Source organism: Homalodisca vitripennis, chromosome 3 (assembly GCF_021130785.1).
Source record: "Homalodisca vitripennis isolate AUS2020 chromosome 3, UT_GWSS_2.1, whole genome shotgun sequence".
Taxonomy (NCBI): domain Eukaryota; kingdom Metazoa; phylum Arthropoda; class Insecta; order Hemiptera; family Cicadellidae; genus Homalodisca; species Homalodisca vitripennis.
The window spans coordinates 179,733,229-179,750,602 of record NC_060209.1 but is presented as its reverse complement, the minus strand read 5'-3'; the positions used below and the strand labels follow the sequence as shown (position 1 = coordinate 179,750,602).

General features: G+C 34.6%; 1 protein-coding gene across 3 annotated transcripts in view; it reads right to left on the bottom strand.

Moving 5' to 3' along the window:
• LOC124357824 (multidrug resistance protein homolog 49) overlaps positions 1–17,374 on the bottom strand; it is a 73,048-nt gene that overhangs the window by 42,184 nt on the left and 13,490 nt on the right. For 2 of the 3 annotated variants that reach the window (XM_046809883.1, XM_046809884.1), the window contains exons 2-5: positions 8,647–8,703; positions 4,368–4,428; positions 2,793–2,986; positions 1,439–1,583 (exon numbers count right to left, since the gene is read on the bottom strand). In XM_046809883.1, the coding sequence (XP_046665839.1) occupies positions 1,439–1,583; positions 2,793–2,986; positions 4,368–4,428; positions 8,647–8,690 (444 nt within the window). In that variant the 5' untranslated portion in view covers positions 8,691–8,703. The remainder of the gene's footprint in view (positions 1–1,438; positions 1,584–2,792; positions 2,987–4,367; positions 4,429–8,646; positions 8,704–17,374) is intronic. The other variant, XM_046809886.1, reaches the window with a different exon arrangement.

Here is a 17,374-nt window from a genome sequence, read left to right as displayed (position 1 = left end):
AGACTTTTTTCCTTCATAAGAACTTTTATTTTTTTTAATTCTAGGTTGTGATGTTGCAATAATAAATTATTTTTGTTCCTAGTATCATCACGGACGTAACCAGCGAGGGGTTCCAAGGGGTTCGGACCCTCACAAACTTTCAATTGTTTCAACTACTTTTTTAGTGAATGATTATTACTATTTAAATAATTCAGTATTACTGACATTTACTGATGAAAAATCGTTCTCAACATAGATACGGATCAAGAGCTTTTTAAGGAACAAAATGTTGTCTTACTTTTCTGTCCACTTTGGGTAGTATCAGTTGTCTTAACCCCCACCCCCACCCCACACTTTTCCTGCCTACGTTCTTGAGTACCATATGAATGATTTTGACTGTGCACAAGGAATTTGCTATAATTGTTTCTGACATACATAACTCCAAAATATAAAGACCATACACTGTTAATATTTTTAAATCGGCAAATATAATTTTTACGGTATCATAGTTTAAATTAAATATTGTTCTAATAGCCTTTTTTGTGCAATTAAAATTTTTGTTCTCAATTTTAGTAGTATTTTCTCCATACACACAGTCCCATATGTAATATTAGACTGTATAAATGCATGATACTGCTAAAATATGTTCACCTAGGATTAAACCGTAATGCGTGTTCCAACCCCTGTAAGTTCTTGAGATGATCGGCTTTACTAAACTCGGCGATTAGTGTGAGGCCCGAGATTCTCTGCCAGATTCCTCCACTACTTCAATAAGTGTAACGCTTAACCTTAGCGAATAACGCTTAAACTTAACGATATAAAGTTTACCGGCCGAATAAACGTACCCGTACCCCTGTACTAAATGTGCTTTGAACTATCCACTGTTTATAAAATTATATATAAACCGTGAGTACCAAAACTTATGCACACTAAGGGATCTTGGAAACCATAAGATATTAAAGGTACAAAGTTGTGCTTAATAACAAGACCAAAAACAAAGTGGATAATTTAATTATTGGTTGCGTCGTTCACTCGCTGCGCTCAAAAAACTGTTTTGGTCAAAATATTCAAACTGTCACAGTTATATTATTAGTACCCACATGTAACGTTTTTACATGAATTTTGTATGACATTTTTTTCTATTTTTTAACTATTATAATTAAACTTTTTTAAGATCAGCAAGCGCGTGGAGTAAAGTTTGAGTCGACTTTTTAAAGTGCAACGATCCGTTTTTTTACTTAATTAAAAGAAATTAGATTTTTACCGATAAAAAAAATAAAACGTGTGTTATACTTTCCTTGTGATTTTCTTCAAATAAATAATAAAACCCCGTTCTGTTAGTCCAGACCATAACTAATAACTTTTTTATTACTTACTTTTGTTTTTTTAGTAAATTATTATTAAAAAAACGAAACATATTGTGTAATTTTATTGAGTATAACATAAAAGGCTTGCTTACCTTCCTATGCGCGGAGTAGTTCAGTGAGTATATGGAGAGAACTGCACAAAGGAACTGCGTTGCCGCCAATGAGGAACTGGCCAAGACAAAGGCTCGGGAGTCATCAAGGAGTCGGTTCATGCGATCCTCATAGGTACCGCTCGAGCTGTGGACATAACGACGTAGTTCTTTACATTTTAAATTGCAACTGAAGACTGTCAAAAGTAAGTAGGTAATTTTTAAGAAGATATTCTGAAGACATGCAAACAATAACTTCGTCGATGGATATGAAAGTACATGATATTAAATCTGTTGGTATTAATATGTCAACTGGTTCATTGTTCAGAACATTTTTGTATAATAGTTTGTATGCTTATTAATATATATTTGTTATACTAACCAATAGTAATGGTGCAGAAGAATTGAGTTAAACCAACTGAAGAATTATTGCCGTTCCTACTACTGGTTTAGTAAATTCACAAGTCTCCCATAGGTTCTCATAGGTTCTCTAGGTGAACCTAGCTATGTTTCAACTTGTTTTAAACTAAAAATTGCAAGTTCTCACATCAATTTATACTCCTATATTTATCGTGTTGAACTCAAAATAGCAATGGCTAATGCCAATGGATTTTTTTAGATTTAACGGGTCTGTGTGAAAAATATCGAGTGCGAACGAACGTCTTTGTACTTTTCTATATTTAGCGTCGTAGACTAGGAAATATTGTGTGCTAACATCATTGAATTTTTCCAGATTAGCGGGTTAATCTAGTAAATAGCGAACGCTAACGTTAATGCATTTTCTATAGTTTACCTTCTTAATCTGGGAAACATCGAGTTGTAACGTTAATAACGTCTTCTAAATTTATCGTGTTAAACTAAGAAATGTGGAAAGCTAATGACAATGGATTCTTCTAGAATTACTTTCTTATTCTGGGAAATAGCGAGTTCTAACGTTGATAAATTCTTCTAGATTTAGCGAGTTAAACTGTGAAATGTGGAGTGCTAATGACAATGGAATCTTCTAGATTAGCCAATCTGATAAATAGCGAGTGCTAACGTATTCTTCTATATTTATTTTCTTAATCTGTGAAATAGCCAGTTCTAAAGATAATAAATTCTTCTAGATTAGCTTGTTGTTCTGAGAAATAGCCAGTGCTAACTTCAATGCAATTCTTCTAGGTAGCGTGTTAATCCGACAAATAGCGAACGCCGGCGAATTCTTATAGATTTAGCGTTTTCTGAAAAATAGTCAGTGCCAACGTTAATTCAATTCTTCTAGGTGTAGCGTGTTAATCTGATAAATAGTAAGTGCTAACGCCAATTTATTCTTCTAGATTCAGCGTTTTAAACTGAGAAATGCGGTACGCTGACGTACTTGGTGCTTCCTCCGCCGAAGAGCTGCAGTAGGAAGTTATTGGAGATGATAGTGCCATTCGAGTGTCTTGCGATCATCAGGTTGGTCAATTCTGCATATGCTATGATGATGAAGGGGAACAGAAACCCCATGAGCAGAGCAGCCAACACTCCCACAGCAAAAAACAGCTGTTCATGGACGGTTGACCACTGGAACTAATCAGCAACAGAGTTGTTAAATACATTAACAGCCTTGTGTATTATCAATACCTTGTAAATATAGTCACTAACTCATCATTTGGTAATTATATGACATTGTTAGAGCGTCTGAACACTCCAAAACAGTGTTAATTTTAAAATCAAGCATTTTCAAGACAACACAAATTTCACAATAAGCATGAACACCAAAATAACAGGTTTGACAGGTGTACGAATTTCTTAATTCAAAGAGAATTATATCATACAATCATATATTAGTGTGCCATTTCCAAATCATACTTCAAACAAGTGCTTAGAATCTTCGGCCAAATTTTACTTTGTAGCCCAAAATTTGACTTTCTTAAAAAAAAACTCTAAAGCTAAACAATTTTATACAATTTTTACATTGTTAACGACTGCTAAGTATCATATTTTTTCTGCCGTTATCAGTGAAATTATCAGAGTTGAAAATGTTATCGTTATAAAGATAGTGGACTTGCTACTGGTCAGGTGGGTTTGGAACTACTATTTTTTCTATTTTGTAGCCCTTTCAGGCATATTTGCTCAGACCGTCTATAATTTCTCTCTCGAATTTTTTTCGTTGTCGCCATCAGTTTGGAGGCATGAGTGTTAGACTATTAGGAGACTAGAAATAATTGCTATTCTAATTCAACCATAAGAAATGTTTTCTTGATTTGCATTACTACGTCAGTAGTTTTACATCGTTGTGTATCTATAGAAAAGGGGTTAGGTATATTTGGTGTAATATACGGCCAGTATTTGACCGAAAACTCATAGCATACGTTAAATTATAAGAGTATTGCTGTTTCAAAGTATCTTAGTTCCCACAAAAATATGACTACGTTAACTATTAATATTTTTGCTTTATTCAGACATTTAAACTCAAATCTTGATTATTCCAAGGTCACAAAAGCAGTATAAACCGAATACAATACATGTATGGAGAGTAACCACTATACTAGTAACGACATATTATAACCAACCACCACCAGAACACATATTTAGAAATGTTACCTTGCCTACGTGAATGGAGAGTAACCACTATAGTAGTAACAACAGATATATTATAACCAGCCACCACCAGAACACATATTTAGAAATGTTACCTTGCCTACATGAATGGAGAGTAACCACTATAGTAGTAACAACAGATATATTATAACCAGCCACCACCAGAACACATATTTAGAAATGTTACCTTGCCTACATGAATGGAGAGTAACCACTATACTAGTAACGACATATTATAACCAACCACCACCAGAACACATATTTAGAAATGTTACCTTGCCTACATGTATGGAGAGTAACCACTATAGTAGTAACAACAGATATATTATAACCAGCCACCACCAGAACACATATTTCCAAATGTTACCTTGCTTGTTTTCACCCTTCTCTTTGTAACGGAATCGATTTGTTGGGATATTGACGATTTTCTGAAATGAGTACATATTTTAAACCCTTTTGTTCATACAATACAACTTTAAAAAATTGCTTACTAGCCACAGCAAACATTCTTATTCCTACATTTCATTATTCTTATAAATACAATACAGAAAAATGTCTGAGATATAAAATATGCCTATCAATCTGCTTTATTACAGTAGTGTTTAACATAATATCTTTCAACAAGAATGATGCTGAAAATATAGTGGAAAATTCACTGGATTCTCTCTGCATTTTTAGCTGTAATCAGCTTATTTCTCTTTCTATGATAGTTTAATCTGTGTGCATCAAACTTTTGCGTTAAATGTTAGAATATGGTTTTGATACAGAATACATTTTTGTAAGACTTCTAGGTTCAAATACTTTGTATTTGTATGTTACCGACTTTTTTAATGGCCCAGGTAAGACGGAAGAGGTTAAATGTGGTTAATAATATTTGAATTGAAACAATTAAGCAAGCCATGCAATTTGCAAAGTAAATTGTTACCAACAAAAAGAAATATATTATCAATACCATAGCTTAAATGGCTACCAAAATATCATAGCTTTTTAGTCTATATATATAAAAATGAAACTGTTCGTGTGTAACAGCATCACTCACAAACGGCTGGACGGATTCGCCTAATTTTTTTTTTTAATTTGTTCGTCTTGATCTGTAGAAGGTTATAGGATACTTTTTATCCCTTTCCCGATTCAGGATTCCGCCCCACTGGTTACAGAAATACCCGTAAGAAATGCATTGCAGCAAACATATGTTATTAAGTGAAAGAGTCTTTTCAAATTTTTAATCAGCTGTTCTTTGTAAACATATATAATGCGACAAAAAATATATTTATATATAATTTAATTACTACACTTATAGTTTTAAAGCATAGAGTAAGCTTAAGAGAAACGACAAATTTTGTTTAAACTGTTTCTGCAATCACTGTTAAACATAGACTTTACTATCCAGATAATACAATTCAAATTTGACGTAAAAATTCACCTTTAACTGCAATATTTATTTAATATAAACCATGCTCATGCTTGATCAGAAGAGCAATGCAGATATCATAATTACTATCTTACGTTGGCTACAAATATAAAGAATGTTATAAAATCAACCTTAGTTGTTTTTTTTTTGACAGAAGTATCAGGAATGTGGTACATACCTTCATAATGCGCCCAAGAAGCTCACGAAGGAACGACTATCAATTATCTCAGAAATGTTTAGAATGTGATAGAAAATGAATAAGTGAATATAGTGTACTGTTTTCAACGGGAAATTGCGTGCGAAGCCGCGGGAAACTTATTGAAATGCGCAGCGAAGCGCGCCGGGTCCGCTAGTTGTTTGATAAATTATAAGAGTATTGCTGTTTCAAAGTATCTTAGTTCCCACAAAAATATGACTACCTTCAGAAATCCAAAAGCCCTGCCTTTGGCCTTGTGGGGTCACTACCGAAACCTATTTTTAACGGTTTGCTTTATTTAAAAAATGTAAATCTATATATATATATAAATGAAACTGTTCGTGTGTAACAGCATCACTCACAAACGGCTGGACGGATTCGCCTAATTTTTTTTTAATTTGTTCGTCTTGATCTGTAGAAGGTTATAGGATACTTTTTATCCCTTTCCCGATTCAGGATTCCGCCCCACTGGTTACAGAAATACCCGTAAGAAATGCATTGCAGCAAACATATGTTATTAAGTGAAAGAGTCTTTTCAAATTTTTAATCAGCTGTTCTTTGTAAACATATATAATGCGACAAAAAATATATTTATATATAAATTTCTTTACACTTATAGTTTTAAAAAGCATAGAGTAAGCTTAAGAGAAACGACAAATTTTGTTTAAACTGTTTCTGCAATCATAATATATAAAAATGAATGTTTGTGTGTTTGTCCTTTATAGACTCAGAAACTATTGGACCGATCACTATGAAAATTTGTATTTTTCTATGTAGAAGGTTTATACGCAATGCCCATTGATGTAACTAACCACCAGGCTGTACTGCAAGATATAAAAGTTATCAAAGCGCCTGCACATTATAAACTGCAATTACAACACAGTAGTTACGTATATTAAAATATCCAAACACTATTTGAAGGCAAAGAAATATACGGGCAAAGCTTAAGAGACGCGTGCGAAGCCGCGGGAAACAGCTAGTCTAGTATAATACTCATTACCATTACATGTTACTACAATATTTTTTGTAAACAACCAAGAGTTATCAAACCAGCTGTTCCAACATAACATGGTAATGAACTTGTGGTTCGATGTTGTTTTTTGAAATGTTCTTTTGTAGAAATATTAACAGATTAAGCTCATTCCGGTGGCCGAATAATGCATTTTGGATTTAATTTCAGGCATTTTTTTCCAAACTGTTCCATATCCACAGAAATATATTTTCTGAAATAGCATAAATCCTATGAATAATTTTAGACGAGGACTGATATTAATATGTCTTTCTCCAAAGATAAATAACAATCACTGGATTGCCTTAAAAAGGGTAATAAGGTTTTGTACTATGTTGGAACATCCACTGTTGATATAGTTATGGTAGGAAGGGTTGATTCAATTTGAACGTTTAATTTGGTTCCAAAAAAATGAAGCTGAACTGGAGCCAAATTCAACATTCAAATTGGATCAACCCCTCCTACCATAGTTACGTTCTATGTAGAAAACCCGGCTGCTCCACCGTGCTTAGAGATCCTGTCAGAACCATCGTAGTGCACTCAATTGTGCACCTAATGAGACAATTATAATGCCACTTCACCTATTTATAGGCATATCTGACGTCGAACGATAAAAAGGTTCGTATTAAACTTCTTTGTCGGCGGCTTTCTTTAGATCTCTTCAAAGGAACATGACTCCAGATTCCAGGAGTCAAGTCTGAGACAGCGTCAGATACCAGGTGCTGCAATAAAGAGAAGGTGATCTGATCTAATTCGACATTCAAATCCAGTGTTGAATATAAATTCATTCAGAACACTAGATAGGGAAACAAATGAAACCAATAGCTTTTAAGTTTTAAATGTGTTAAAATATAGTATTCACTAATACTTTCTTAAAATTCTTAATTTGTCAATAGCAACATTCTCTTCCATTATTTGTAGACGCTGCTCTCTCTCTCTTTTTTTTTTTTTTTTTTTTTTTTTTTTTTTTTTTTTTTTTTTTTTTTATCTAAATCCGGTAGCTTACGCCATTCTTCCCCAAAGGATAAGATATGCTTTTACTAAATGTATACCTTGAGAAGTCATTTTGCATGAATACTAGTTTGGAACATAGTATTCTAACAGGATAATGTTTTATTTGGGACAGAAGGATGGTGGTCGATAAAGAAGTACTTGAAACATCACTTGTGTTTAATCTAAATTTTTTAGAGGAAAAAGATTTGTATGGGACATAAAAACTGGACATTCAGATGCAGCTCAGCCATTTTTATGGTTATATACCAATCATTCGATTTTCGATTGTTTTGGGATGAGGAACAGTTTGGAACACTACACGTCATATATTATTGATATAAAAACACGTTTTGGAGCAACAAATTATACATTCATAAAAATGGATTTGAATCATTGTTTCTCTGACCGAATGGTCTGTAAGCTGTGTATGAGTGAAAAAATGTTTCGTTAAATTTGAATATTAAGACAAGTTTACTATGCTATATTTAAACTATTCAGAAATTATTTCACACATTAAATCACATACTTACAGTTCATGAATTTTAAACGTCTGATGCAACACACGCCAATATTTATATTGTGTGTTAAATATTAATAAACAAATATCTTCCTTGTTGACAGAATAACTGTTACTATTACAAAACACGCAAAAAGAAAAAAAAACGTGAGCAGGGCGAAGACCCGTGTATGTTAAATTTAACTAAGATATTAGGGGTTATGGTAGAACAGCTCTAATAAATAATATAATTTTATATTTATTATTTTCAATTTATACAGGATTCAGTTTATTTTACTGTAAAAAAAACAGTTAAATTAATCCATATAAAATAATTAAAAAGTCAATTTTACATATATAATTCCTATGCAACTAGAATCCTTTATGGGTCGTTAGTACCTTTCAGTTCATAGCTTGCCAAAATTTATATTATTTACTTGTATCAAAGTAAACTAAATAAGTTAATTCAATGCACAACTGATTGTGCGTTTAAAATTTCGTTCTGTCACAAATTACTACATACTACATTTGCTTAACTTACCGTTTCATGGAGGAACGTATACCGGACATGCTCCAGTGTACCATCTTGTAATACCATCTGAAATAATTGATTATAATATTACTAATATGTGTGGAGGAACATATACAGGACATGCTCCAGTGTACCATCTTGTAATACCATCTGAAACAATTGATCATAATATTACTAATATGTGTAGAGAAATGTATGCCGGACATGCTACAGTGTACCATCTTGTAATACCATTTGAAATAATTGATTAAAATATTACTAATATTTGTGGAGGAACGTGTACCGAATATGCTCCAGTGTACCATGTTGTTATAACATCTGAAATAATTGATTATAATATTACTAATATTTGTGGAGGAACGTGTACCGAATATGCTCCAGTGTACCATGTTGTTATAACATCTGAAATAATTGATTATAATATTACTAATATTTGTGGAGGAACGTGTACCGAATATGCTCCAGTGTACCATGTTGTTATATCATCTGAAATAATTGATTATAATATTACTAATATTTGTGGAGGAACGTGTACCGAATATGCTCCAGTGTACCATGTTGTTATAACATCTGAAATAAATGATTATAATATTATTACTAATATTTGTGGAGGAACGTGTACCGAATATGCTCCAGTGTACCATGTTGTTATAACATCTGAAATAATTGATTATAATATTACTAATATTTGTGGAGGAACGTGTACCGAATATGCTCCAGTGTACCATGTTGTTATAACATCTGAAATAATTGATTATAATATTACTAATATTTGTGGAGGAACGTGTACCGAATATGCTCCAGTGTACCATGTTGTTATACCATCTGAAATAATTGATTATAATATTACTAATATTTGTGGAGGAACGTGTACCGAATATGCTCCAGTGTACCATGTTGTTATAACATCTGAAATAATTGATTATAATATTACTAATATGTGTGGAGAAACGTATATCGGACATGCTCCAGTGTACCATGTTGTTATAACATCTGAAATAAATGATTATAATATTATTACTAATATGTTTGGAGGAACGTATACAGGACATGCTCCAGTGTACCATGTTGTTATAACATCTGAAATAATTGATTATAATATTATTACTAATATGTGTGGAGGAACGTATACCGGACATGCTCCAGTGTACCATGTTGTTATAACATCTGAAATAATTGATTATAATATTATTACTAATATGTGTGGAGGAACGTATACCGGACATATGCTCCAGTGTACCATGTTGTTATAACATCTGAAATAAATGATTATAATATTATTACTAATATTTGTGGAGGAACGTGTACCGAATATGCTCCAGTGTACCATGTTGTTATAACATCTGAAATAAATGATTATAATATTATTACTAATATTTGTGGAGGAACGTGTACCGAATATGCTCCAGTGTACCATGTTGTTATAACATCTGAAATAATTGATTATAATATTACTAATATTTGTGGAGGAACGTGTACCGAATATGCTCCAGTGTACCATGTTGTTATAACATCTGAAATAATTGATTATAATATTACTAATATTTGTGGAGGAACGTGTACCGAATATGCTCCAGTGTACCATGTTGTTATACCATCTGAAATAATTGATTATAATATTACTAATATTTGTGGAGGAACGTGTACCGAATATGCTCCAGTGTACCATGTTGTTATAACATCTGAAATAATTGATTATAATATTACTAATATTTGTGGAGGAACGTGTACCGAATATGCTCCAGTGTACCATGTTGTTATAACATCTGAAATAATTGATTATAATATTACTAATATTTGTGGAGGAACGTGTACCGAATATGCTCCAGTGTACCATGTTGTTATAACATCTGAAATAATTGATTATAATATTATTACTAATATGTGTGGAGGAACGTATACCGGACATGCTCCAGTGTACCATGTTGTTATAACATCTGAAATAATTGATTATAATATTACTAATATTTGTGGAGGAACGTGTACCGAATATGCTCCAGTGTACCATGTTGTTATACCATCTGAAATAAATGATTATAATATTATTACTAATATTTGTGGAGGAACGTGTACCGAATATGCTCCAGTGTACCATGTTGTTATAACATCTGAAATAAATGATTATAATATTATTACTAATATTTGTGGAGGAACGTGTACCGAATATGCTCCAGTGTACCATGTTGTTATAACATCTGAAATAATTGATTATAATATTACTAATATTTGTGGAGGAACGTGTACCGAATATGCTCCAGTGTACCATGTTGTTATACCATCTGAAATAATTGATTATAATATTACTAATATTTGTGGAGGAACGTGTGTACCGAATATGCTCCAGTGTACCATGTTGTTATAACATCTGAAATAATTGATTATAATATTATTACTAATATTTGTGGAGGAACGTATATCGGACATGCTCCAGTGTACCATGTTGTTATAACATCTGAAATAAATGATTATAATATTATTACTAATATGTTTGGAGGAACGTATACAGGACATGCTCCAGTGTACCATGTTGTTATAACATCTGAAATAATTGATTATAATATTATTACTAATATGTGTGGAGGAACGTATACCGGACATGCTCCAGTGTACCATGTTGTTATAACATCTGAAATAATTGATTATAATATTATTACTAATATGTGTGGAGAAACGTATACCGGACATGATCCAGTTTACCATCTTCAATACCATCTGAAACAATTGACAGGGCCTTGCGTGTTGAATTACAAAATCTACGAATTGGAATTGAATAGTTTTTGAGAGTTAATCTCGTCTATGAGTTATTATTTCATATATATATCTATATTTCATCACATTTATTAAAAATTTACATAATTATTTAAAATCGTGAATATCTGATATTGAAATTAAGTTAAAGTTTTATTGAATACAATTATTCGTAGTTATATATTTTATAATTATTCATGTAGCTGTAGGAACAAATACACTTTTTATGAAGATAAAAATTTAATCCTACATGGAATTTACTTTTTCTCTCAACAAATTGATAAACCACTGCCATTAGCACACATAAATCCGTGATACGTGTGTCATTACTTGAGTATAACTTTTATTTGTTAACTTCAATAAAACACACGATAATTTTAAAAATATAGGTAATTTCATCGTTTTTTTAACTGATAGTATTATAGCTTATTCTTATCTCTTGATGCTTAGCGGCAAATTCGTAAAATTCTATTCATTAAAATCTAAGATAAGAATATCTAAGACACATATTAGAATTTACAAATGTTTCCAAGTTATAAATTTTGTATTTCCCCACATTTATTATTTTCTTTATTGCCTCCTTTCAAATTTTAGAGATTGTTTTGCTAACTTACGTGCCAATTACGCTGGACTAGGCCATTTACGTCACAAAAATAATTCCAAAAGATGCTACTAAAATTTTTCAACTTGCTCATGAATGTAAATATTCAAAATTACTCATTTTAAACATTACCTAATTAATGTTTTTAAGCCATTGGAAGAACCAGTATAAACTATATTTATTATCACTGTCTCAACTGGGCTACCAGTTGATCATGCATGATATTTGTTAAGTTGGCGCCACTGTACACTAAATAAATGTGGACTAATTGAGGAAAAAGATAAGGAACACAACCTTAAATGCGTTGACTGCGATATCAATTGTGGCATATGTTGTTGTATTCTTTGTGTTGTAATTGTATGCAAAATTATTGCGGTTTATTTGAGGAATAAGAACTGATAAGGGTGGCGTGTCGGAACACGTGCGAACCTACCGGTCTAATCACGCGATATTACTCGACCTTAACCCTGTATTGGTTTGAAGGGCACATTAAGTTGAGAGTCAAACTCGGCATTCGTGAAACAGAAGTGACGTTAGGTTGTTGGGATAAAATGAGATACTAAAGTATTCTGAATCATTAATAGAGAGAGATAAGATTATGACGAAGGTAATATTGTGTTGTGTAGAGTACTAAAGTATTAAGAAGTTTTCGAGGAACAGTTAAGGTTAAGATGTCGATAATACTAAGAATCGATTTTGGTGTTCAGTGTAAAAGAACACGTTAAGTTGTTGTGATGCAAAGAGATACTAAAGTATTCGGTATTATTTACATAGAAAGAGATAAGATTGTGACGAAGGTGATCTTATATAGCCGTGATGTAATAAAATACTACAATATTGTGGAGTACTTGAAAAGAGATAAGATTGGTAGGTTAGGACACGAGCAAACTGCCGGTACGATATCGACCACGCGAAACAACTTGACCTCCATTTTTAGTTTCCAGGTGCACGTCACTAAAGTGAGTATCGATTTCGGTGTAAAGCGAGGGAGAAATGATGTTATACTCACCTAATGTGACAGCGAACTAAATATTGTGCATTTTTAGAGGAAAGACGAAAGGTTGGCGTGTTAAGTCACATCCGAAGCTCCCGGTGTAAACTTCAAACATGCGAAACAACTTGACCTCCACATTTTGGTTTCCAGGGACACGTTACTAAAGTGAGTGTCGATTTCGGTGTAAAACGAGGGAGAAATGATGTTATACTCACCTAATGTGACAGCGAACTAAATATTGTGCATTTTTAGAGGAAAGACGAAAGGTTGGCGTGTTAAGTCACATCCGAAGCTCCCGGTGTAAACTTCAAACACGCGAAACAACTTGACCTCCACATTTTGGTTTCCAGGGACACGTTACTAAAGTGAGTATCGATTTCGGTGTAAAACGAGGGAGAAATGATGTTATGCTCACGTGATGTGACGGCGAACTAAATATTATGGGTTTTAGAGTAAAAACAAAAGATTGGCGTGTTGAGTCACATCCGAAGCTCCCGGTGTAAACTTCAAACACGCGAAACAACTTGACCTCCACATTTTGGTTTCCAGGGACACGTTACTAAAGTGAGTATCGATTTCGGTGTAAAACGAGGGAGAAATGATGTTATGCTCACGTGATGTGACGGCGAACTAAATATTATGGGTTTTAGAGTAAAAACAAAAGATTGGCGTGTTGAGCCATGTATGAAGCTTCCCGTGTAAACCTCAAACATGAGAAACAAATTAACCTTCAACACTTTATATGGTTTAAAGAATTATATGTGAACTTCAAAATTAATGTGGCAGAGCGGATGTTATGTTTTCTTGTTATAATTGTGTACTAAAATATAATTGATTGTTTGAATAAAGCTATACAGTTCGCGTGTTAAGACACGTGGAAATTCTGAGAGTGATACAAGGTTTTTTAATCGTTACACAATGATTCACTATATTTTCGTGATTTTTGAGGCAGAAGTTAAAGGTAACGTCTTCCAAATCAGGCCTATTCAACAGATTTAAGATTTATTTTCAAAATTAGAAATGATACTACAAAAAGTGTCTCTGAGTATATTAACACCTTGAGTGCCAACGTCTCACGCTACTTGGCACTATCTAGATTTTATTTACAGCCTGCACGTGATTCTGGCACTATAAGGGTTAAACACTGAAGACAATTGGTTTGAGATCTTGAAACACTACAATATAGTGCTTTATGTTGGAAGTAAAATATTAAATAAAAATAATAGTAGTGTATTAATTAATAATACAATTATACACTTGTATACGGGTTATCTTTTACCTATCAAGTAAGATTCATGCATTATCTCTTGAAGTAATCTGAAAAATATTTTATTAAATCAACGTAAAAAAATCGTGAGAAAAATAAATTTTACCGCTCCTAACATGACGTAATTGAAAAGTAAGAATATTTATTCGAGTGAGAAAGAAATATGAGGGAGGCATCTTGAAACTTGACCTTCCTGTTGTTTAAGATTTTGTTGCCGGGGTTCTAATACATCTGTCACCGTCACAATATGAAATCTGGTACAACACATAAGAAAGTAATTGTTTTCATTGCATCTTGGTACATCGTAGTCGAGCTAAAGTAAGTGTTGATTTAGGTTAAGGGCGAACGTACGAGGAAATAACCAGATTAGATGCTCAATACACAAGACAACTTGACCACCACCCTACAGAACACCCACAGGTACATTGTAGCCGAGCTGAAGTAAGTGTTGTGTTAGGTTAAGGGCGAGGGTACGGGGAAATAATCAGATTATATGCTTAATACAAGAGACAACTTGACCACCACCCTACATAACATTCACAGGTACATTGTAGTCAAGCTGAAGTGTTGATTTAGGTTAAGGGCGAACGTACGAGGAAATAACCAGATTAGATGCTCAATACACGAGACAACTTGACCACCACCCTACAGAAGACTCACATGTACATTGTAGTCGAGCTGCAGTAAGTGTTGTGTTAGGTTAAGGGCGAGGGTACGAGGAAATAACCAGATTAGATGCTCAATACACGAGACAACTTGACCACCACCCTACATAACATTCACAGGTACATTGTAGTCAAGCTGAAGTGTTGATTTAGGTTAAGGGCGAACGTACGAGGAAATAACCAGATTAGATGCTCAATACACGAGACAACTTGACCACCACCCTACAGAAGACTCACAGGTACATTGTAGTCAAGCTGAAGTGTTAATTTAGGTTAAGGGCGAACGTACGAGGAAATAACCAGATTATATGCTCAATACACGAGACAACTTGACCACCACCCTACATAACACTCACAGGTACATTGTAGTCAAGCTGAAGTGTTGATTTAGGTTAAGGGCGAACGTACGAGGAAATAACCAGATTAGATGCTCAATACACGAGACAACTTGACCACCACCCTACAGGAGACTCACATGTATATTGTAGTCGAGCTGCAGTAAGTGTTGTGTTTGGTTAAGGGCGATCGTACGAGGAAATAACCAGATTAGATGCTCAATACACGAGACAACTTGACCACCACCCTACAGAAGACTCACATGTATATTGCAGTCGAGCTGCAGTAAGTGTTGTGTTAGGTTAAGGGCGAACGTACGAGGAAATAACCAGATTAGATGCTCAATACACGAGACAACTTGACCACCACCCTACAGAAGACTCACAGGTACATTGCAGTCGAGCTGAAGTGTTGATTTAGGTTAAGGGCGAACGTACGAGGAAATAACCAGATTAGATGCTCAACACGAGACAACTTGACCACCACCCTACAGAAGACTCACAGGTACATTGCAGTCGAGCTGAAGTGTTGATTTAGGTTAAGGGCGATCGTACGAGGAAATAACCAGATTAGATGCTCAATACACGAGACAACTTGACCACCACCCTACAGAAGACTCACATGGTATATTGCAGTCGAGCTGCAGTAAGTGTTGTGTTAGGTTAAGGGCGAACGTACGAGGAAATAACCAGATTAGATGCTCAATACACGAGACAACTTGACCACCACCCTACATAAGACTCACAGGTACATTGTAGTCAAGCTGAAGTGTTGATTTAGGTTAAGGGCGAACGTACGAGGAAATAACCAGATTATATGCTCAATACACGAGACAACTTGACCACCACCCTACATAACACTCACAGGTACATTGTAGTCAAGCTGAAGTGTTGATTTAGGTTAAGGGCGAACGTACGAGGAAATAACCAGATTAGATGCTCAATACACGAGACAACTTGACCACCACCCTACAGGAGACTCACATGTATATTGTAGTCGAGCTGCAGTAAGTGTTGTGTTTGGTTAAGGGCGATCGTACGAGGAAATAACCAGATTAGATGCTCAATACACGAGACAACTTGACCACCACCCTACAGAAGACTCACATGTATATTGCAGTCGAGCTGCAGTAAGTGTTGTGTTAGGTTAAGGGCGAACGTACGAGGAAATAACCAGATTAGATGCTCAATACACGAGACAACTTGACCACCACCCTACAGAAGACTCACAGGTACATTGTAGTCAAGCTGAAGTGTTGATTTAGGTTAAGGGCGAACGTACGAGGAAATAACCAGATTAGATGCTCAACACACGAGACAACTTGACCACCACCCTACAGAAGACTCACAGGTACATTGCAGTCGAGCTGAAGTGTGTTGATTTAGGTTAAGGGCGATCGTACGAGGAAATAACCAGATTAGATGCTCAATACACGAGACAACTTGACCACCACCCTACAGAAGACTCACAGGTATATTGCAGTCGAGCTGCAGTAAGTGTTGTGTTAGGTTAAGGGCGAACGTACGAGGAAATAACCAGATTAGATGCTCAATACACGAGACAACTTGACCACCACCCTACAGAAGACTCACAGGTACATTGTAGTCGAGCTGAAGTAAGTGTTGTGTTGGGTTAAGGGCGAGGGTACGAGGAAATAACCAGATTAGATGCTCAATACACGAGACAACTTGACCACCACCCTACAGAAGACCCACAGGTACATTGTAGTCGAGCTGAAGTAAGTGTTGTGTTAGGTTAAGGGCGAACGTACGAGGAAATAACCAGATTAGATGCTCAATACACGAGACAACTTGACCACCACCCTACAGAAGACTCACAGGTACATTGTAGTCGAGCTGAAGTAAGTGTTGATTTAGGTTAAGGGCGAACGTACGAGGAAATAACCAGATTAGATGCTCAATACACGAGACAACTTGACCACCACCCTACAGAAGACTCACAGGTACATTGTAGTCGAGCTGCAGTAAGTGTTGTGTTAGGTTAAGGGCGAAGGTACGAGGAAATAACCAGATTAGATGCTCAATACACGAGACAACTTGACCACCACCCTACAGAAGACTCACAGGTACATTGTAGTCGAGCTGCAGTAAGTGTTGTGTTAGGTT